Source organism: Aulonocara sp. 'chitande type north' Nkhata Bay, linkage group LG15 (assembly GCF_057382095.1).
Source record: "Aulonocara sp. 'chitande type north' Nkhata Bay isolate Kocher_YH1m ecotype deep benthic linkage group LG15, A_spYH_male_GT1.1, whole genome shotgun sequence".
NCBI classification, from domain to species: domain Eukaryota; kingdom Metazoa; phylum Chordata; class Actinopteri; order Cichliformes; family Cichlidae; genus Aulonocara; species Aulonocara sp. 'chitande type north' Nkhata Bay.
This window is the reverse complement of record NC_141358.1, coordinates 27,510,159-27,532,479: the sequence shown is the minus strand read 5'-3', so window position 1 is coordinate 27,532,479 and position 22,321 is coordinate 27,510,159. Positions and strand designations below refer to the sequence as shown.

Genomic DNA, 22,321 nt, shown 5'->3' with positions numbered 1-22,321 from the left:
GGAAGCACATCATCTCACATCGAGTGTTTGAGGAGCACGTGTATGTTTTTCAATGTCTCTTTAAGTTTTTCCTTTCTAATAATTTTGTTAAATATTTTTTAATTCTTTCCAGCATCTGGCTTCAACGTGCAGTAGCTGGTCTCCTCAGCTCAGAGACTGAAGGGCTAAATTAGAGGAAAACAGTGCTGAAAGACAAACCCTTCATTAGTTACAAATGCTGTCTCTGTTTATTTCCTGTCAACAGGTTTTAAATTATTTCTAATCAATTACATTAATCAATCTGTGATTAGCCATCCATGCTGAGCTCTGACGGCTGTGGAAACTGAAGTCACACGGTGGTATTCTGATAAATGCAGATTTATTTATCTCAGTCCTGCAAACAGGAAGCAGTAAACAGGATTTTCAGGTCATTAACTGAGGCATGGAAGTGTGCGGCCTCTCCTACTTCCTGTCAAACAGCAAGTCTGTCTCCACATCAAATTCCAGGAGCTCGGGAATCTGACGGCGTATCTCTGCTTTGAATCCTCGGCTTTGTGACGACAATCACAAACCTTCAGATTCTGTTTGCTCTCTTGACCCAAACAAAGATGGCTGCCACACAGAGGTTTCTTGGTTTTGATGGGGCAAATGATCAGATTTCACAAACAAACAGACAATCATTTATGAAGCTGGTTTTTAGACCCATCAGGGATGATATATAAAAAATCCAAAACCAAAAAAGTTTCACTTTCATGAATGTAAAAAAAACAACAAAATACAACGATTTGTACAAATATACACATTTCATTCACAGTGTGTCTGTGTATGATAGTGTGTGTGTGTGAGTGTGTATGTGTGCATGTGTGATAGTGTGTGTGACAGTCCGTGTGTGAGTGTGTGTATGTGTGTGTGACAGTGTGAGCTCATGTTTTTCATTTACTCACTTTAAATATTTGATGTTTTTTTTAATAGGTAAAAGTAAAATATGAGATTCTGTTTTTGTTTACATTTTAAAAGCATCCCAACTTTTCTGGAACTCATTTTAATTTTGTAGTTTTCATTATTCATAAACGATACAGGATTTTTTTTCCTTTTAATGTAAGAAAAGATTCTCGTGTTTGTTAAATACATCAGCTGCTGCTCTCAGTTCTGGAACCCCAGATGGATTATTCAGGGAGGGAACAGGGAGGATAAGGGAACAACTAAAAACTCAGAGGGATTAAAGGTTTAACCTGGGTTTACAGCGTGGATTAAATGTTCTCAGCTCTCTGGTGACGAGTCTTCGTGTGGAGTAGAAACCTGAGCTCACCTGTGTGAGACGAGCTTGTCATTGAATTTTTAAATGTTTGATATTTGCTCAGCGTGCCTCACCGTTCTCATTTATAATAACACATTTATCCAACACAGCTTCAGCTTGAAGCCTCTGTAGTCTGAACTTTGACCCCACTCACAAGAACAGCAAATAAGCAGCATGATCTCAATCAGCTTCTCAGGAGTACCTGTCTCAGGTGTGATCATGTGACAGAAAAGGAGCACCTGAGGTGTACAGAAACTCGTTTATTGTAGAAATGCTCCTTTAATGAGCAGCTCAGAGAAACACAAACTGAACAATAATCAATAAAATTAAGTCATAAATCATCGCGCTCGGATCAATAACTGGACCGATGGAAGACTTCTCTCAGCGTCCACAGGAGCTTTTATTGTGAAAGCCTTCACTGGTATCCAGTAAAGTCCTCGGACCCGGACCCGGAGGAGTCCGCCTCCGGCCAACTGGCGGAGGGCGCTGGCTCCCGGTGTCGGGCGGCGTGGTGGGTCGGCAGGTTGGACGGATCCTCCGCGGTGACGGCGGCCGGAGAGATGGAGCCCTGCCCGGGAGGTCCGGTGGGTCCGGGGGCGAGGACCGGAGACACCTCCGCGCTCAGAGCGGTGACGGGTGCGTGACCGTCAGCAAGTAAACGATCAGCTATCGATCTGTTATCAGTGGCGTCACCGTCCGTATCGACGTCACACTCGGAGGGCTTTCCCCGGCTGTGCTCGGCCCCGGGGCTCCCGTTCCGATCCAGGCTCTGCCCGGGTCTCCAGATGAGGCTGTAGTACACCGCGAGCACCACGGCGGCCACGGACACGCTCAGCACGTACGCCGCCACTGTGGCCAGCCTAACCCACTTCCGGTTGGCGCTGGCCGCCAGCTGCGCCTTCTTCTCCCCAGTGTAGGTGACCGGTCTGCCGCGGGCCGCAGGCACGAACCTCCGGGTCCAGCTGCGGGGTTCCCGCATGGTGGCAGCCGGAGGAGCAGGAGGTGTGTGCTCGTGTGAGTGCGTGAGGTCAGGCAGAGCCTGCAGAGTGCACAGGTCCCTCCGTCATCCACAGCTGGACCCACAGCTGGATCCGCAGCTTTAAATCCACTCTGTCAAGCTGAACCGGGTCAGCACGAACCGGAAACTATGGTCACGCCTCCAAAATAAAAGCACGATCATTCAAAGCGAGTTTGAAAATAAAGTTTGAGTTTTGCTCCTGATTGTTTGCTGTGACCAAAAACTAAAATAAATTTTTAAAAAGGACAAGAAAAGAAAAAAGATTTTACTAAAGTAGAAAAAATAATAAATGGATAGCAACAGAAAATCAAATTCCTCCAATCAGATACACCCACAATGCACATGCTCAGGTTGAGCCTCTCAGCAGGTACCAGCTGCAGGAGCAAGCCGCTCAGAAGGACAGATTGAACCAATCAGAGCACGGCATCGTTTAGTCCTCATTTCCGCAAACTGTCAGGCACAGATGACCTCATGCTGCAAAATAAACACACAGGTTTCATTCCCACAGAGACTGGAACTAGGGGTGGGTTTTGATTATCGATTTATCGATTAAAATTCTAGCTTGGATAACGTGATATCGATTCATTGAAATCCTGAGTCGATTTTTAAGTATAAATTTATTTTGTCCTCAGGTTAAACGTCACAAAATTTCAACAACCACCAAACAGCTAAAACAGTAAATGAGAGCAGGTACACGGATTCTGTACAAAGATGTAAACACAAAGTGAGGACCACCGATGGATCAGAATCAGTGAAATGTCGCCTTTCTCATCCGACGGCACGGACACGGTCGGGGCTGAAAGCCGACAGCTCACTGATTTTGATGTTTCGGCGGGTCCGTGCTTTGTGTTTACGTCCTTTTTGCGCTAGATTCTGAAGCTGCAGGTTTTATCTCTCTCCAAACAATATTGACTGAACCAGCAGCAAAAGAACATCCAAACTATGCTTCACATTTCGCTTCACATAAACATCGTCATGAATTCTTTTTCTTTTTTGATTCCACCATGATAAAATCACACTTCACGCAGAGCTCTCTCTCTCTCTCCCTGTACTTCAAGAACAGTTTCACATCTAAAAATCTCTGTTTTCTGCATTATTCGCTTGCTTATTACTAGAGATGGCAGATACCACTTTTTTATGTCCGATACCGATACCGATATCATAAATTTGGATATCTGCCGATACCGATATTAATCCGATATAGTGTGTTTTAATCAACAAAACTGTTTTTTTAAATATCTTGCTGCATTTTGTATAAGTTCATACTCAAGTTTAAAACAACAACTACACTAAAGCTATTCTGTTATACCTGTATGCAAAAAAATATATTTCATAGTTCAGCAATACTGATCAATCTAATAAACTCAAACCTACACCATCCTCCCTATTCTGGTATTTTAAAGAGTACTTAGCGTAAATATTAAGCAACCTAACTAATAGGGTTCCAACTCCCAGCAACAACAAAAATAAATAAATAAAAAATAGGGAACCACCCCTCACGCTCCACCTCATGATGCTTAATCGACGTAATCAACCTTAATTTGATGCAGTGTGAAAAAAATGCACAGAAATCAATTATTTTTCAAAATATTAAAATATTAAATAGATTCAACATCTTTCTTCAACAAAATTGCAGACTGCACAGATGGTACCTTCCCAAAGGAAAAAGTATTATAGCTTACTAGGGTATATATATATATTAGACTTAATAATTAGTATATACAGTAATGGACTTCTATTCATTTTACATCAAATTAAAACTTTGGGTGTCAGATAATTATTTATTAAAAGCTAGACATTTTAAATGAGAATAAGAAAGAAAAGTATGTCTTTGTGCCCCCTTTTCCCTGTTAATGCCCTATCGGCCCCCCTTGCTAAACTTTGCTAGATCCGCCCCTGCACAGTTACCAGCGTCAGCTACGTAGAAAAAGATCCTGGTGTACAACGTAATATTAAATAAATTCTAACAACAGCTTATCAAGCTTAAACGTGCTGCTGTTCTTCAGCCGCTGGTTTCCTCTTTCTGGTACAAAGTGGGCCAAAAACAAACAAGAGAGACGGACTCGCGACAGAAAAGCCGATCAGCTGATCATTAAGCAGTTTCATGATTGAAGTAGCAGCAAGAAGAGGCAGTCGCTCCATATATCGTTTGTTAAGCGGAATGCTTTACAAACATTCAGAGATGGACTTACACACTTGCTTTACTTCTATAACTTCTATAACTTTGTTGGAGATGAAATGCCGGGCTGCTAGCGAAGCTCCACATGCTATCCAGACCACCGACAGGTCCCGCATGCCACAGCCGCTCTATCACGTGATGCATACTGCGCCGACGTGCTAACATTCCGAGGTGAGTTGCAAGTTTTGTGAGGTGCTTTCCTGATATTTAATGGATCGGATTACATTTTTTTATTTTTCTCCGATATCCGATCCAGTAATTTAGGTCAGTATCGGACCGATACCGATAGGTAATATCAGATCGGTCCATCTCTACTTATTACACGCAAGTTGTTTACAGAGCTGTCGGCCGCTGTTTTTTCCCCTTTTACTTCGACAAGAAAGCCTCATTTCTGCTGTTCAGTAGGCTACTGAACAAATTGAAACTTTTTAAAATTATGCAAAATTGCAAAACGCTTTGCTGTGTCTAAAACCTCTGTAACTTTGCTCTGCTTCAGCAGCATCAGGTAATGTTCATATGCTGATTAATGGTTTTCTTTCGTTTTTGATCTACTGCAGAATATTTTTAGGGTCATCTGCTAATCACAGGCAAAGGAAATCTCCTTCATGTTTTTCTGTGTTTTATCCTCAGTTCGGCATCACCGGCATCGGCAAAAAAAAAAAAACAATGCTTGTACTCATGCTGCCCCGACGTCAGCCAGCGCATATTGGGAATGGCATAAGCACCGATCGGTTTTCTATCGCCCGTTTGCTGGGAGTAAGGGCGCCCTTCGCTTGCGAGGTGCGCCTGCTGCTTGTGACACAGGGAGGAGAGCAGGGCCGTGCAGAGACGTTTAAAGGGGCGGGTGCTCAAAGTTAAAAAGGGGCACATTGAACCAGGCTGAATAACAACAACACACATTCATCAAGAATCTAATATAGGAAGGGCAGGGCTGTGTTGATCTGAGACTGTAGACATTAAAAAGTCCATAGGAGAGATGGTAGCTGCTTAAACAAGTGTCATGAGATAATAACAAAATGCAAAGATTGGTGACAGCGCTTGGAACCATAAGGTAACAAAAAACTGTGAGAAATAATTTAGGCTCTGCCTGTGAATCACTCTTTGCTTCTCTTCTTCCTTCCATCCCATCATTTCATATATCACTCTCCACTTGCTGTCTATCTGAGAACAAGGCACAACTTGCTATTGCAATAAACTATAATCTAATTATCCACACCTAACAACTCTTGCACTTAATCTTTAATAAAATGATGACAGAAAAATGTTATAGCACTGCCTTTAGTAGCCTCACACAGCTCCTGCTGTTTCCTCCTCATGTCCTTACCCGGTATGTCTGGACAATGTTATATCATGAGTAAATCCATCTAAATAAAACACACACATGCACGCACACACAGTGACATTTTAGACCTTCTTCAGAATACTGTATATACTATGGGCATCATGGTGCTCATCCAGAATCCTTACATTATTATTTATTACTAGAGCTACAATAATAAAGCAATGAGGAGGGGGAAGTAATAAATATGAAATAATGTATTTATGATGATTCCATTTGTTTCACTATCCACTCTGTGCAGGGGCAAAGCTTATTACATTTTTAAACTGTAGAGATACAATAATTTTACTGCTGTAAATTCCAAATTTTGTCTTATTTAAAATATAAATCTAATGTAGCCTAGTGGTAAATGAATAATAATATTTTCCATTTCAGTTAACCAAATATCCATTTAAGGTTCAAAAAGGGTTCTTAAAATGTTGTTTCTTTGTTTCCATGTATGGTAAGACAAGAGTGTTATTGGGTAATTTAATGTTATTGCTTGTGCTATTTCTTTGGTTATCGGCATGTTGTGTGCATTTGAAGCTGATAATTTTATAGGTTTGTGTAGTTGCATATTGTGGTCACTGGGGGGGGGGGCAGTGCTTAAGGGTTAACTGCAGTTTTCCAAAAAAACTTAACAAGAAATGCATCTTGGGACTTCCTGTTTACTTTTCTTTTCGTTGTGGGGATGTGGAACGGGAATGTTGTGAAGGAGTTAAATTGTTGGTAAGGAATTGTTAAATATGCACATAACTCATTGAAACATATTGTTATAATTGTAGTGCAGTGACAAAACGTCAGTATTTTAACAAGATGATGTATTTCTTAAATGTATGATGCAAAGGACCTGTATGTGCAGCGTGGAGCGGCCATTTTCTCTATGCAAGGGATAAGCTGCGAGATCGTCTGTGTGCTCCAGTATTGCAAGTGAGCTGAGATTTCTGTGGAATGTAAGTGTTTATAAACATGTATGTAACACTTCCACATTTTTTTAAAGGAGCCTTGTGTGATTTAGTTCTTTGTATTTTGTTCTGCACAGACAGAGGCCACTGCCGTACTAGCACATGAGTCTCTTTATGGGGACCTGATATGTTTAATATGCTGCTGAGAATATAGCCCAGAAGAAGCGTATAGTATAGCTTTTATTTTGGAAAGAGACATTTCTCTGTAATAAACTCTCTTTTCCAAAGATGAGTGATTCCTCAATCAGATACAGGGCTTGCAAATATATATATATATATATTAGGGGTGCAACGATACACAAAATTCACGGTTCGGTTCGGTTCGATACTTTGGTGTCACGGTTCGATATTTCTTCGATACAAAAAATGTTCATGCCTTTTTTAATTTGTAATTTATTAAGATTATAAATATATATTTTAACTCAAAAATACAGTTTTTAAATGAAATGTTGCTGAAACAACAAAATAATAAAAGAATAAAAGAGTTTGGAAACGAGTTTATTTCAGAGAAATGTCCTTTTCCAAAATAAAAGCTATGCTATACCCTTCTTCTGGGGTAAATTCTCAGGAGCATATTGAACATATCAGGTCCCCATAAAATGAACCACTCTCTGATGGACCTCACCTCACACTCATCTTCTGGAGTGCTAGCACTTAGCTGCATATACAACAAAAACAACTTAAATAAAAATGTATTGCACAGAAAGGCCTTCCTAAATATATTTTTAAACATTTGAAATGTTCTAAAAACAAGGTATCAACCACATACAGTTCTGCATTGTTTGGGAATCCCTGACGGTATTTTCTATTCTTGGCAGAATATAAAACAAACACACCCAATCCCTGGCATGAAAATTTTTTTTTAGAACCATGTTCTATAGTGTACAGAAAACACATGAAAACTTAAATCTGGTAAAGCTATACTTCACATATTTTCTGTTGTGCAGACTTGGCACCATGTAAAACAAACAAACAAAAAAAAAACCCACCATGTAAAGAATAAAAAATAAATACAAATAAAAGCTATTCTATACCCTTCTTCTGGGGTATATTCTCAGCAGCATATATAACAAATCAGGTACCCATAAAATGAATCACTCTTTAACGGACCTCCCCTAACACTCATCTTCTGGAGTGCTAGCACTTAGCTGCATATACAGCATAAACAACTTAAATAAACGGTCCTGTTAAATACAAACCAAAACATAGTTTACTCAATTTCCATGTTCTTCTTCAGAAAAATTAGGATGTCCACATGTTCTGCTGACAGTACAGATCTGCTTGCTGTGACAATGTCACCTGCTGTGGAAAACACCCTCTCACTTGGGACAGAGGTTCCAGGTACAACCAAGTAACACTGTGCCAACTTGGAAAGATGAGGGTACAAGCTGTGATGTTCCTTCCACCATCTCAGTGGGTTATCATCTGTGGGAATGCAGTCTGCTAACCTGTACAAGTTAATTTCCTCCTCTGCCACTTCGGCTGCAGACCTGGTCCTTGGCTCCTGTGACATGAACAGTTCTCCAAACAACTCCTTCATGGCTGACTTTTTCTCTGGTGGAGATGCTGATGGGGAATCTGAAGAGTTTGCTGCTTGAGTCTCTGCGGAGGTCGCAGTTTCTGTGGTGCCTGCGGCTTGGTCCTGAGGAAATATAAACAACCAAACTGTTAATTGTATTTGTTTAAATAATATTTATAAATCAAGCAGTAGCTAAATAAAATTTCAAAAATAAAAAAAAGAATGCCTACTTGTTCAATGCTCAAGACAAGTTCTGTGGTGAGTGCTCCGTAGACTCTCAGCTGAGTGACATTATCCAAGTGTCGCAGGGACTTGAATCGAGGATCTAAAGCTGTGCACTTGTGTAGGTAATTCTGAAGGGCAGGATCAGCGTATCTCTTCTCCAGGTCCTCCCTGATGTTTTTTTTTACATCTCTCACTGCTGGGCTATCATCACCAGACTGCGCCATAGAGTTCAGGATGTTCATTTTAAGTGGCAGGATCATGGATGCTGTTGGAGATGACGCTTCACACATCATGACTGTCACAGTTTTTAGGGTTTTCATGACTGTAACAAGATTTTCAGCCAGTGCATGTTCTTCCTGAGTTAGATTCTGAATGTTCTTCATACTCTTCTTCACAGTATTGTCGGCCATAGCAGCATACACTGCAGCTTGCTGTTCAAGGTATCTTTCCATCATATCATGAGAGGAGTTCCACCTAGTTGGAACATCTTGAATCAGTTTTTTTCCAATAAGCTGCAGCAGTTGCTGTTTTTTCATAAACACATTGCATCCTGTTGTGCTTCTGTGAAAGAAGGAGACAATTCTTCTCATCTTTGCTAGGAGATGGGAAACCTTCTGCACTGCCATTCCTTTCTGAGCAGCTATATTAATTGTATGTGCAAAACATCCGATTTGTGGCCCCAGCCCAGCAGCTGTGACAGCATTAACTATGTTCTTAGCATTGTCAGTAGTTACAGGTATTGTCACATTTGGTCACACTAACTTCCAGTCTTCCACAGCTTCAGAGAGACCTTTGGCTAAGTCGTCAGTGGCGTGACTTTCGACCAGGCGTGTCTGCAAAACACAGTTTTTCATCTGCCATTCCGGATCAATGTAATGTGCGGTGACAGTGAGGTAGCTCTGCGTAGCTCTTGACGTCCAGCCGTCTGAGGTCAGAGCAACAGCGGGTGCTGCTGACACTGCCGTCTCTAATTTAGCTTTTGTCTCCTTGTACAAAGCAGGAACTGCGATATCGGTGAAATGGGTTCGTAAAGGAATACTGTAACGGGGCTCAAGTACTCTCAGCATTTCCCGAAACCCGGTGTTTTCTACAACAGAAAAGGGTCGCATGTCGACAGCAATAAAAGTAGCAATTGCCCTGTCGATTTCTTTTGCCCTCTTAGAATCATGCGCTAACGGCTGTCTAAATGACTCCGACAAAGTTTGTAGCATGTGTGTTTGTTGTTGTTTTGGTCTGCCTTCACTCGTCTTTGCACTAGGGTGATGTCGGCGTAAATGTGCATTCATATTTGTTGTGTTCCCACCGATGTAATTAACCATGGCGTGGCACATCCGACATACTGTTGTAGTTTTGTCCACAACGCGCTTACCATCAGGGTGATACTTCACACGAAAGCCAAAAAAGTTCCAAACGCCAGATTTCAATGACGGTGGAGGAGGTTCGACTTCAGGAGGCACTGAGGCAGTTGCCATGTTGCAATAAGCTTAGCTTCTGTCTCGCTAGCTTGATTGAATGCATGTGGGTGGAGCTCAGTGGATCTGTGCTCGACAGTGCAGCCTAGGCGGAGTAGTCAAACGCAGATTCACTGAGCGCTCAACACAGACAGCATCGTCAGAAGGAAAGTTGATAAAATAAATTAAAAAATATATATTGTTCGATACATATGCGTACCGAACCGAAAGCACTGTATCGAACGGTTCAATACGATACGAATATCGTTGCACCCCTAATATATATATATATATATATATATATATATATATATATATATATATATATATATATATACATATAAAAATTGTTTTTCACACACATACAAACACACACACTTGTTTTCATATCCTGTGGGAAGATCTAGTTGACATAACCCTTTTCCTAAGCGCTTACCCTAACCATCTAAGGCTACATCCACACTACTGCATTTTTGTTTGAAAACGCATCGTTTTCTCTCCTATTTGGCCTCCCGTCCACACTGAGACGGCGTTTTCCCCAAGGAAAAGAGCAAGTATGTAAGTAAACGGCAGAGGGAAATGACGCAGGTCGAGTTGTCTTGCGTTTCACGCTGCAACGTCAGCGTTTTCGGCCGTTTTAGTGTGGACGTGCAACTCTTTGAAAACAACTGAAAACGCAAGGGTGGACGCGGAGCGTTTTCAGATGAAAACGCCGTTTTCAAATCTATTCAGGCTAGTGTGGATGTAGCCTAAAATGAATGCCTAAACCTAACCATAACCTAACTGTAACCCTGACACTAAAACCATATTTTGAGCCTCAAACATGCCTTCAAACTTCTGGGGATGGGCATTTGGTCCCCATAAGATATCTAAACATGGTATACACGCATCCACACACACACAAGCTTTTAGATTGATTCACATTTCAAACATCATCAGTTAAAAGTTCAGTTTTATCGATGTCACGTGATTTGAAATCAGAAGTCAGTTTTCAGGGATCAGCTGGGACTTTATTGATGTTCACATTAATAACATCAACACTTCAGCATTCAAAGAAATGCAGTAAAGCAAACAAACAAAGTTCAGCAGAGAAAGAATCAAAGCAAAGAGATCTCTCCCAAAGATTTGACTGAAAACTGCTGAAACAGGAAAATCTGAGTTTCTGAAAATCATTTCAAAACTGTGAATCAGAGAAGAGTACGAACCTGAAACAATCAATTAACCCAAGTATTGGTTTAAAATCCTCAGCTGCAGGTATACCAAATTTAAAACAACAATATGGAAGCAGAACTTGATTTATTTCAGTCTCTGTGATGCTAGATGTGTTTTACTGGAGTGAGCATAAACATACTAAACATCCTTAAACATCAAGTGAATGAAAAGCTTCAGAGAACTCATGATCAGCAGAATAATCAATACATCAAATACTAATTACTGATTAGGGAGGTGACGGTTTCAGCTTCAGCTTCAGGAACATCTGTGGGAGGAAACAGATTCAAACATTAATGACATAAACATGAAAAAAATACAGAAATAAATCTGTGCTGTTAAGGCCACAGATGAGGATTTATACACACTCATGAGTAAAACAGCATTAATGTCATGTGTTTTAATGCTGTGTATATATATTTAATAGATCAGATGTTCTAAAATAATAAACACAATGTAAAAGACAGAAACAAAAACACAGCAGGAATGATTCATAACACATTAGTGTGAAGAACTTCTCATCAGCAGAAACTATTCAACTCAAACTGATGGAAAGTTTGAAAATTGCTAAAGTGTTGTGGTTTAACTTTACAATAGCTGTGGTAATGAATTTAAAACGGATTAGGTTCTTAGGTCTGTAGTGCTATTAAACATTATTTATGATCTTATTATCTTGTTCTTTCTGTTTGTAAATGTTCAATTAAAATGCATAAACATTATTTAGACATTATTTATTAGGGTTCCATTAAACCTGATAGACCGTATTGTTTACAGAGCTCTGACTATGTCACTGACTCTTCTCACCTGCGATGTGCACTTCCTGTTCCTGTTCCTCACTCATCCAGGCCCTTTTTAGACGATCCATCCCTAGTCTTTGCCCTCAGCTTGTTCACCTGCGACTCGGCAATGTCGGCCCGCTCCTCTGCCTCCTCCAGCTCGTGCTGCAGCTTGCGTAGTTTTGCCATGTTGAGGTTGGCCGCCTCCTCTGCCTCCTCACCCGCTCTCTTGTAGGACTTGGTCTTCAGCTGCAGCTTGTCCACCAGGTCCTGGAGGCGGGCCATGTTCTTGCGGTCCTCCTCGGTCTGGTAGGTGAGCTCTTTGATGCGGCGCTCGTACTTGCGAACTCCCTTGATGGACTCGGCTCCCCTCTTCTGCTCTGCCTCCAGCTCATTCTCCAGCTCTTTGATGCGAACCTCCAGTTTCTGGAGCTGCTTCTTGCCGCCCTTCATGGCGATCTGCTCAGCCTCATCCAGACGGTGCTGCAGGTCTTTGATGGTCTGCTCCATGTTCTTCTTCATGCGCTCCAGATGGGCACTGGTGTCCTGCTCCTTCTTTAGCTCCTCAGCCATCATGGCTGCATCTGTGATCGCCTTCTTTGCCTTCTCCTCAGCATTGCGGTTCTCCTGTATGGCTTCCTCCACTTCACACTGCAGGTGTAGGAGGTCTGCTTCATGCTTCTTCTTCTGGTTGATCAGGCTGGTGTTTTGGGAGTGTAGGAGTTGCATTCGCTCCGTTGCCTCGGTCAGCTCCTGTTCGGCCAGTTTCCGACTTCTCTCGGTCTGCTCGAGTGCGGCTCTCACTTCCTCCAGTTCAGCCTGGATGAGGTTGTTTCGGCGTTCAAGCAGAGCAATGTTTTCTTTTAGGTCATCGTTGCCGTGCTGGGTATCATCTAGTTGCAGCTGAGTGTCTTTCAGGAACGCCTGGAGGGTCTTCACCTGTTTCTGGGCTTCAGCTGCCTGCCTGTTAGCTTGGCTCAGCTGAATCTCCATCTCATTGAGGTCGCCCTCCATCTTCTTCTTGACTCTCATGGCTTCATTTCGGCTCCTGGTTTCGGACTCCAGAGAGGACTGGAGTGATTCCACCATACGCTGGTAGTTCCTCTTGGCCTGGTCCATTTCCTCGTCCTTCTCGACCAGCTTGCGCTCCATGTCAGCCTTCACTTGGTTAAACTCCAGTTGTGCTCTGAGGATCTTGCTCTCTTCGTGCTCCAGGGAACCTTCAGCTTCCTCCAGCGCCGACTGTAGCTCAACCTTTTCTTGTTCAAGTTGCTTCCTGATCTTCTCTAGTTCATGGGCACTGCGGCCACCTTCTCCCAGCTGGTCAGTGAGGTCTGAGATTTCTTCTTGGAGATTTTTATTCTCTCTCTTCATTGTCTCAAATTGATCCAGGCATTCTTCATAGGCATTCCTGAGTTTGAAGAGCTCAGTGCTCAGAGATCGAGCCTCCTTCTGAGATGCCTCTAACTCACACTGCGACTCCTCATATTTTTGCTTCCACTCTGCCAAGACTTTGTCAAAGGTTCTTTGTTTTTTGTCCAGTGCTGCGGATGCCGCATTAGATCTCTCAAGGTCCAGCATGAGGTCTTCAATCTCATTTTGGAGGCGGTGTTTGGTTTTCTCAAGGGAGGAACACTTTGCGTTCACAGCCTCAATGGCCTCCTCTGCCTCTTGCAGTCTCTGAACAAGCTTCTTTTTTGCTTCTTCCAGCTCCTCAGTTCTCTGGATGCCATCCGTTTCATATTTGGTCCTCCATGTAGAGATTTCAGTGTTGGATTTAGACAGAGCTCTCTGCAGTTCAGCCTTGGCTTCCTGCTCTTCCTCAAATTGTTCTCGGAGCAGATCACAGTCATGACGAGCAGACTGAACAGCATGGGCGAGAGCGTTCTTTGCCTTTAGTTCTTCCTCCAGCTGTCTGCGCAGATCTTCCATCTGCTGGTTGTACGAGTTCTTCCCTCGAGTAAGCTGTGATATCAGACAATCCTTCTCCTCCAGCTGCCGGCCAAGCTCACCATTTTCAGTGAGGAGCTTGGCCCTCTGGGTTGTTAGGTCATTGATGGTCCTTTGAGCCTCCTCACATTTGCTCTTGTACTCATTCATGTTGTCTTCCATCGTTCGGCACATTTTCTCAAAGTTTGCCTTTGTCTTTACTACATTTTCCATGTTTGAGCACAAATCATCGAGCTCTAGCTTCAGCTCACTCTTTTCCTTCTCCAGTTTTTGCTTCACACGCTGAAGGTTATCAATCTGTTCTCCCAGTTCAGCGACGGTGTCAGCATGTTTCTTCCTCAGGGTGGCAGCGGTGGCCTCATGTTGGAGGGTTGATTCCTCCAGCTCTCTACGCAGCTTCTGAAACTCCGCTTCTCTCTTTTTATTCAGCTCCACCTGAGCTGATGTGGCTCCTCCAGCTTCCTCTAGACGTTCACTGATGTCCTCAAGCTCACGGGAAAGATCAGAACGCTGTTTCTCCACCTTGGCCCGGGCTGCTCGCTCAGCATCCAGCTCTTCCTCCACCTCCTCAATTCTTGCCTGGCTTTCTTTGAGCTTCTTCTGGAGCTGAACTGATGCAATCTGCTCATCTTCTAGTCTTGAAGTTATTTGGGTGACCTCAAAGTCTTTCTTCTTGAGTTTTTCCTCCAGCTGCTGCTTGTCATTCTCCAAGTCCATCAAGTTCTCCTGGATCAGTTTCAGGTCTCCCTCGAGCTTCCTCTTTGAGCGCTCCAGGTCCATCCTGACTTTCTTCTCTTGCTCCAGCGATCCCTCCAGATCATCCACTTGTTGCTCCAGCTTAGCTTTAGCTTTGGTCAAAGTGTTAGCTTTGTCTTCTTCACTCTGCAGGTCATCCAGAGTTTGCTGGTGAGCCTCCTGCAGCGCCCTCTTCTCTTTGGTTATCTTTGTGATGTTCTCATCCTGTGAAGCCATCTCCTCCATCAGGTTTTTCACCTTATTCTCTGTAGCATGTTTCTCTTTTTCCACCTTAGCTAACGTTAGCTCCAGGTCATCGATGTCCTTCTTCAGCTCTGAACATTCATCTTCAAGCTTGCGTTTCTTTGCTGTCAGATCAGCGTTCAGCTCCTCTTCATCCTCCAGTCTTTCTGTCATTTCTTTTAGCTTTGCCTCCAGTTGAATCTTACTCTTGATCAGCTGTTCACAGCGTTCCTCAGCATCTGTTAGGGTGTCCTGTTCAGACTGAATCTGCAGGGTCAGATCATTCTTCTCTTGGAGGAGAGTCACTATTTTCTCCTCCAGTTCTTTTCGTCTTGCCTCTGATTTCACCAGAGTTTCCTTTAGCTTGTTGAATTCATCCTTCATGTTGGCCATTTCCTTCTCAGACTCTGCACTCTTCAGCAGGGGTTTGATCTTGAAGAAGAGCTTCATCCAGGGCCAGTTTTTCACCCCAAGGAAAGACCGAAGGTTCCACTGAATGACCATTAGGGCATCTCTACGTTCCACAAGCTTAATAAACTCCTTCCTCATGAGGAGCCCTCGGGCATTGGCCTGGATCCTGGTGATGATTCGAGAGAGTTGCTCATCTCGCATCTCCTCCAGTGTACCCAGCAGGCCGGCTTTAAAGAAGACTTTTGTGTGACCAAACTTATACTGAGTGTGGTCAATGTCCAGCGATCCTAACAGCTTTTCAGTACTTTTCTTGCAGTCTATGAACTGACCCTCTGGGATGGCGGATGCATTCAAGATCCTGTACCTCTGTTTGAAGTCTCCATAGAGCACCCTGTTTGGGAAACCTTTCCTACAAATCCGGATGCCTTCCAGGACCCCATTACAGCGCAGCTGGTGCATCACGAGGCAGTTGTCCATGACTCCTGGAATTTTCCTCTCATTAGGAATCAGACAGCGGACAAAGTGTGGATGAGTGGTCTTCAGGTTTGTCATCAGCTTGTTCAGGTTTTCTCTGTGAAGTGCAGACACCGTCTGAAAGGAGGAGCCTTTCTTCTTGGCTCCTTTTCCACTTCCCTTGTCTCCTCCATCAGCTCCTGCATAGTTTGAAAACAGAAGACTGAGAAGCTTCAGAGAGGATTTCTGATATAGACCAACCACTGTCTCATTTAGGGGGTCTTTGTTTTTGACCAGCCAGCCAGCAATATTGTAGTCCACTGTCCCGGCATAGTGAACAAGGGCGAAATGGGCCTCTGCTTTCCCCTTTGCTGGCCGTGGCTTCTCAAACATCTTGTTCTTGCCCAGATGGTTGTCATAGAGCTTGGCCTTGAAGGTCTGGTCGCTAGCTTTGGGAAACATGCATTCTTCCTCCAGAATGGACAGGATCCCCAGAGGTTTCTCAATCAAGTCTATGCAGGCCTGGAGGTCCATGCCAAAGTCAATGAACTCCCATTCGATTCCTTCTTTTTTGTACTCTTCTTGCTCCAAGATGAACATGTGATGGTTGAAAAACTGTTGCAGTTTCTCGTTGGTAAAGTTGATGCACAGCTGCTCAAAGGTGTTGAAATCAAAGATCTCAAACCCGGCGATGTCCAGCACTCCTATGAAGTACTGACGATGCTGTTTGGTGTCCAGTGATTGGTTTATTCTCACCACCATCCAATTGAACATCTTCTCATACACTGACTTAGCCAGAGCACCAATGGCATAGTAAACCTGGTCCACACTCTGCCCTTTGGTGACATATTCATTTCCTACCTTAACTCGGGGGTGGCAAAGCCCTTTGATGAGATCAGCAGAGTTGAGCCCCATCAGGTAAGCTGATTTATCAGCAGCCTCAGTTCCATCAGGTTCAGCCTGCTCCTCACGCTGCTTCTGTTTGAACTTCATGTTGCCGTAGTGCATAATGGCACCAGTTAGTTTGTAGACACTCATTTTCTCCTCTGGAGTGAAGCCAAGAACATCAAAGGCACCATCGGTGGCTATCAGTTCCTCCGAGTCGTTGATGGAAGCAACTGTTACCTCTCCTTGGGAGATGTAGGAGTAGTCATATGGGTTGTTGGTGATCAACAGCATGTCCAACAACTCTGGCTTCTGATTGGACAGGATCTGGTAAAATATGTGGTAATTCCTTTCGGCCTTTAGCTGAAAGGTAACTCGTGACTTCTCCAGCAGATACGTCTCTATGTCAGCAGATGACAGCTTACCACTCGTGCCAAAGTGGATTCGGATAAATTTTCCAAAACGCGACGAGTTGTCGTTTCTCAACGTTTTGGCATTGCCAAAGGCCTCCAGTGCCGGGTTTGCCTGGATGATTTGATCCTCCAGAGTCCCCTTGCTGCTGTCTTTTTTGCTTGCACCACCAACTGCAGCGATGCTGGCAAAGTACTGAATGACTCTCTTGGTGTTCACAGTCTTTCCTGCTCCAGATTCTCCAGTGATTAGGACAGACTGGTTCTCCCGGTCTGTCAGCATGTACTGGTACGCATTATCAGAAATGGAAAAGATGTGAGGAGGGGCCTCGCTCCTCTTCTTCCCCCTGTAGGCAGCCACCACTTCAGCATCGTAAACAGGAAGCCACTTGTAGGGGTTGACAGTGACGCAGAAGAGCCCGGAGTAGGTATAGATCATCCAGGCTGCGTAACGCTCTTTGAGGTTAAACAGCACGGCGGGCTCGTGGAGGAATGTAAACATTGCCATGTCTTCGATTTTATCGAACTTGGGTGGGTTCTGGGGGTGAGTGTCAGATTCCTTCACTGTCACCGTTGTTTCATCTTCCTTCTGGACCGTTACCATCCCTCCGTCCTTGCTCAGGATTTTTCCTTTGACATATTCTTCTTTAGTGTCGACTACAAAACATTCAGTCTTGATGTCAAAGGGTCTGGTCTGAGCCTCCAGACGCTCCTTCTCAGACTTCCTCAGGTAAGGAGCAGCCTTCCCAAACTCGGCCATCAGAGAGTCGCCCATGCTTTACGGTGGAGAACGTTGGCAGTCAGAGGAGAGAACAAACTAAGTGAGAGAGTTTTCCTGCTGAAGCTGATGGAGAACTGCAGTCTCCTCACAGCAGGTGATATTTATAAAGACTCCCTGTGGACCAAATTAGGAGATGACAGCTGAACTAAATCTGTCTGATCAAGTGAATGCACCATGAGGGCAGATTCAGGACCTTTGGCTGTTAGAATCCATTTTAGGAAAAGTGAAGTTGTACCGCTTATCTGCTGCTGATAGTCCCGACATGTCTGCATTTAGACTGCATCCTCCCTGGAGCTCATCCTGCATATCCTCTACCCTTTAACATCCACCGTCACAATCACTTAACAAACATTTAATTATATCCTTAGCTATCCTTTAAACGTCTGTTAATATATTAACACAACATTGATATTACAGTAATATATCATGTATAATAACATGATGATAGCAAATATGAAAACAGTAAGTTAGTGTGCATGTCTTGTTTTTGTGTGCTTCACTGCTAGTGCAGACTCTCTCCACATGTGTACAGATTTTCCTGTTTTAATGTTAATTAATTCGTTAAAAACTACAGAACACAAATTATGGATTAGTTCACTTGATGATAAATTTTCTCAGTTTAAATGAACAGAAAACTTAGATCATTGTCTTCGGCCCTAGTGACCATTACGACCTTGGCCCCTTAGAAAACTATCAAAAAATCTTTTGCGAGAAATTTAGGTGTGATTTTTGATAGTAAATGGTAAATGGCCTGTATTTGTATAGCGCTTTACTAGTCCCTAAGGACCCCAAAGCGCTTTACACAACCAGTCATCCACCCATTCACACACACATTCACACACTGTAATTTAACATTCATAACACACTAGTAATTTAACATTCGATAAACAGATAAATAATGTGATCAAGACTAGCTTCTTTCACCTCCACCTACTTGCAAAGGTGAAGACAATTTTCTGTTTCAGAGACATTGAGAAAGCAATCCATGCCTTTATTTCATCTCACCTCGACTTCTGCAACAGCCTCTACTCTGGCGTCACTTCGTCATCCATTGGCCGACTACAGCTGGTTCAAAATGCTGCGGCAAGGCTCCTGACTGTCACGCGCAAGCAAGAGCACATATCCCCTATATCTGCCTTGCTACACTGGCTGCCAGTTAGTTTTCGAATTAATTTTAAGATCTTGACACTTGTTTTTAAAACATTGCATGGATTAGCTCCTATATATCTTTCTGATCTTCTAAATTTGTATACTCTGGTGAGAGCTTAGAGGTCTGGGGACCAGATGCTTCTAGTTGTCCCTAGGTCTAGATTAAAATACAGAGCAGATCGGGCTTTTACTGTGACTGCTCCAAAACTGTGGAATAAACTGCCTTTACATATCAGGGCCTTTCCAACACTGGATCCTTTTAAAACTCGTCTAAAGACCCATTTTTACTCCTTGGCTTTTAAGTCGGTATGAGTCTGCCATTATTTTATTCTTATTATTTTCTTATCCTTGATTTTACTTTCCTTTTAAGTTTTACCCAATCATTCTATTGTACAGTAATTTGGTCAACAGTTGTTGTTTTTAAAAGTGCTATATAAATAAAATTGATGTGATTTGAGTTTATATTATTGCCGTTTTTTGTGATATGACTTATATAAAATCCACTCTAATGTGCCAACAGATTGAAGCAGGAATTTTTAACAGGACAACCATTCACTGTCACATTCACACCTGTGGGAAATTTGTATATTAACACGATGATAGCAAATATGAAAACAGTAAGTTAGTGTGCATGTCTTGTTTTTGTGTGCTTCACTGCTGGTGCAGACTCTCTCCACATGTGTGCAGATTTTCCTGTTTTAATGTAAATTAATTAAAAAAAACCCAAAACAAAACACAAAATTATGGATTAGTTCACTTGATGATATTACTGCCGTTTTTTGTGATGTGATTGATATAAAATCCACTCTAATGTGCCAACAGAATGAAGCAGGAATTTTTAACTGTTTCTCTCCATCCATTAATTCCATTTCGGGGGGGCTGGAGTCTATCCCAGCTGTCTTAGTGCAAGAGGTGGGGTACGCCCTGGACAGGTCGCCAGTCTGTTACAGCAGCAGTCCCCAACCTTTTTTGCGCCACAGACCGGTTTATGCCTGACAATATTTTCACGGACCAGCTTTTAAGGTGTCGCAGATAAATACAACAAAATAAAACTAGTACCGGTACAGAAAAAAAGACGATTTATTCATAACACACGTGAAAAGACCCAGGAAAACAGAGTTAACGATAAAAACGATAACAAAAGCTAAAAACTAATAAAAACCCTGAAAACTATACATTTCACACCTGAGCCTCAACTCTCGCGGCCCGGTACCATACGACTCACGGTCCGTGGCCCGGGGGTTGGAGACTGCTGTGTTACAGGACAACCATTCACACTCACATTCGCACCTATGGGAAATTTAGAAACTGCATGTGTTTGGACTATGGGAGGACCTGAGAGAACCTACGCAAACCCAGGGAGAACATGCAAACTCTTTTGAAATTAATCATCTTAATTTCATCACCTGTGGAGGAGATACATGAGAAACATTATGATGGGACTGTAATGTGTCCATTCAGAGCAGCTTAAAGATCTGAACATCACCTCAATGCTGTTAGTGTGACACACCGAATAATTACAAAAGCCTTCGTGTTTCCTGAACAGCAGCAATCAGAGCTGAGAGTGAAACTGAGAAACGCAACTTCAGTGTGACTGAACATGAACTGCATGAGCCAAAGTCCTTCAGCTGCTTTAACCTCTGGACTCGGGTCGCGTTAATCTGTGATATGCAGGCGAGCTGTGATGGGCTCGAGTGTCTGCGTCTCTTTATCTGTGGCAGTCGAGGCTCCTCTGCCTCCAAATAGAAACCCAAGTCTCTGGAATCAGTTTTTATCTGCAGCATGAGGACGAACGGCCGGCTGGCAGCAGCACGAGGACTCGCTCTGAACCTCAGTGATCTTGAAAATGAACAGATTAATAATCCTTCTGAAACTTCTGAACCAGAGGAAACCCAACAGGAATCATATCCGACTTGTTTTTCCCAAAGTGAGGTCCTGAAACTGAGTTTGTTTCAGAGCTACGGAGGGTTGTAAAGGACAACACTCACACTGCAGGAAGAGACAAGGGCTTTAAATGTTTTACAAAGGTTGTTTGAATGTATGTGTGTAGGTGAAACTGGAACACTGAGACTGAGCAGCGTTCATGATGTTTAAATCCACAGTTTCAGATCATTACATGGAGAAACCTTTGGAATGCAAGCATGCTGATCCACACAGGTATGCACACATGGGTATTCACAGACGCGGACTAAAGCTTTCTTGGCTGCTGCCTCAAAGCACACTGTGCGCTGTCTATCTTGCGTGCTGCACAATATCGTTTATTATTTAGTAAATATTGATATCTATGACTAGCTAGTTTATTGTGATGGTGCTTTGTTTTCTCTATTATTATGTTGCTCTTTGTTGTTTGCTGTCTCCTCTGTTTGTTTTTTTTGTTTGTTTTTTTTTTTTTCTCCATACAGGTGACCCAGGAGTTCTTTTTTTTTCTCTCTCTCTTCCCCCCCCTTCTCACCGTCTCTTCTCCCCTTTGGTTTTCTTTCTTTCTCTCCCCCTCTTTCTCTCATTCATTCCCCCTGTCCTATTTATTAAAAAAAAAAAAAAAAAAAAAGACAAAGGATGAACTGAAGCTCTGCCATCACGTAATGTCGCATACTGCTGTTTCTGATGTCATTAAAAAAAAAAAAAAAAAAAAAAAATCCACAGTTTCAGCTGAAAGAGGAAGAATAAAAATGAAAACAGTTTGTTGTGCTGAAAAACCCAGTGCTGAAAAATGAAGCCAGTTAAAACTACTTTGAGCCACTTAGCATATAAACTTTGGATGCTTTTAATCAAATCTGAACATTTCTAACTTTTATTTGTCTAAAAGTGATAAAACGTTAAACTCCAAAGACTCTGATTTTTAGTTTTAGGTACAGAACTTACCACATAGTCTGCAAAGAGGGAGGCCTTTTAATTATGATTCAGCATCTCTGAGAACATCATCAGTGCAGCAGATTTGCACGTGGATGTTCAAAACTGCATTTTACACCCAAGACTAAAGCCGAGGAACAGAAACCAGAACCTGCATTTAGAGACCAGGATCATCTTCTGCCTGTGAAGATATTAAACTGGCTTCATGAAATATAGTTAGTGTCAACAAAAGGAAACAACCAGAATTTAAAAAGAAACAGTTGAAGTGAAGAAAGCAGCGTGATACACACACACACACACACACACACACACACACACACACACACACATACACACACACACACTGAGCTCAGACACACACCTGTAAATCAATCAGCGCAGACTTTTGTCTTTGGAATAGGAGCTAATCACTGAGTAAGCGAGTGGCTCCCTTATTCTCTCATGAGGAGCACGTCAAAAGGTTTTTAACCCTGAGAGCAGGGCACCAGGCTTGAGCAACTGGGAAATATTTCAGGACT

At 42.7% G+C, this 22,321-nt stretch overlaps 2 protein-coding genes across 2 annotated transcripts; both read right to left on the bottom strand.

Annotated features, from left to right (window-relative positions):
• Positions 1 to 7,966: 7,966 nt before the first annotated feature.
• On the bottom strand, positions 7,967 to 8,952 carry LOC147313275 (E3 SUMO-protein ligase ZBED1-like). Its single transcript, XM_086262929.1, has 2 exons — positions 8,506 to 8,952; positions 7,967 to 8,398 (listed from the first exon to the last, which is right to left on the bottom strand). The coding sequence occupies exons 1-2, from the start codon at positions 8,950 to 8,952 to the stop codon at positions 7,967 to 7,969; spliced, it is 879 nt and encodes a 292-aa protein (XP_086119055.1).
• Positions 8,953 to 11,993: 3,041 nt separating this feature from the next.
• Positions 11,994 to 18,130, bottom strand: myh6 (myosin, heavy chain 6, cardiac muscle, alpha). Its single transcript, XM_086262928.1, has one exon. It carries the CDS (start codon positions 17,796 to 17,798, stop codon positions 11,994 to 11,996), a length of 5,805 nt encoding a protein of 1,934 aa, XP_086119054.1. The 5' UTR covers positions 17,799 to 18,130.
• Positions 18,131 to 22,321: the final 4,191 nt, after the last annotated feature.

What these genes read in the sequence shown, in the direction of transcription:
- LOC147313275 (XM_086262929.1), bottom strand. Translation starts at nt 8,952, where the DNA reads ATGGAAAGATACCTTGAACAGCAAGCTGCAGTGTATGCTGCTATGGCC. An exon ending in TTGTCTTGAGCATTGAACAA is followed by an intron (nt 8,399 to 8,505) that starts GTAGGCATTCTT and finishes ATATTTCCTCAG; the next exon opens with GACCAAGCCGCAGGCACCAC.
- myh6 (XM_086262928.1), bottom strand. Translation starts at nt 17,798, where the DNA reads ATGGGCGACTCTCTGATGGCCGAGTTTGGGAAGGCTGCTCCTTACCTG.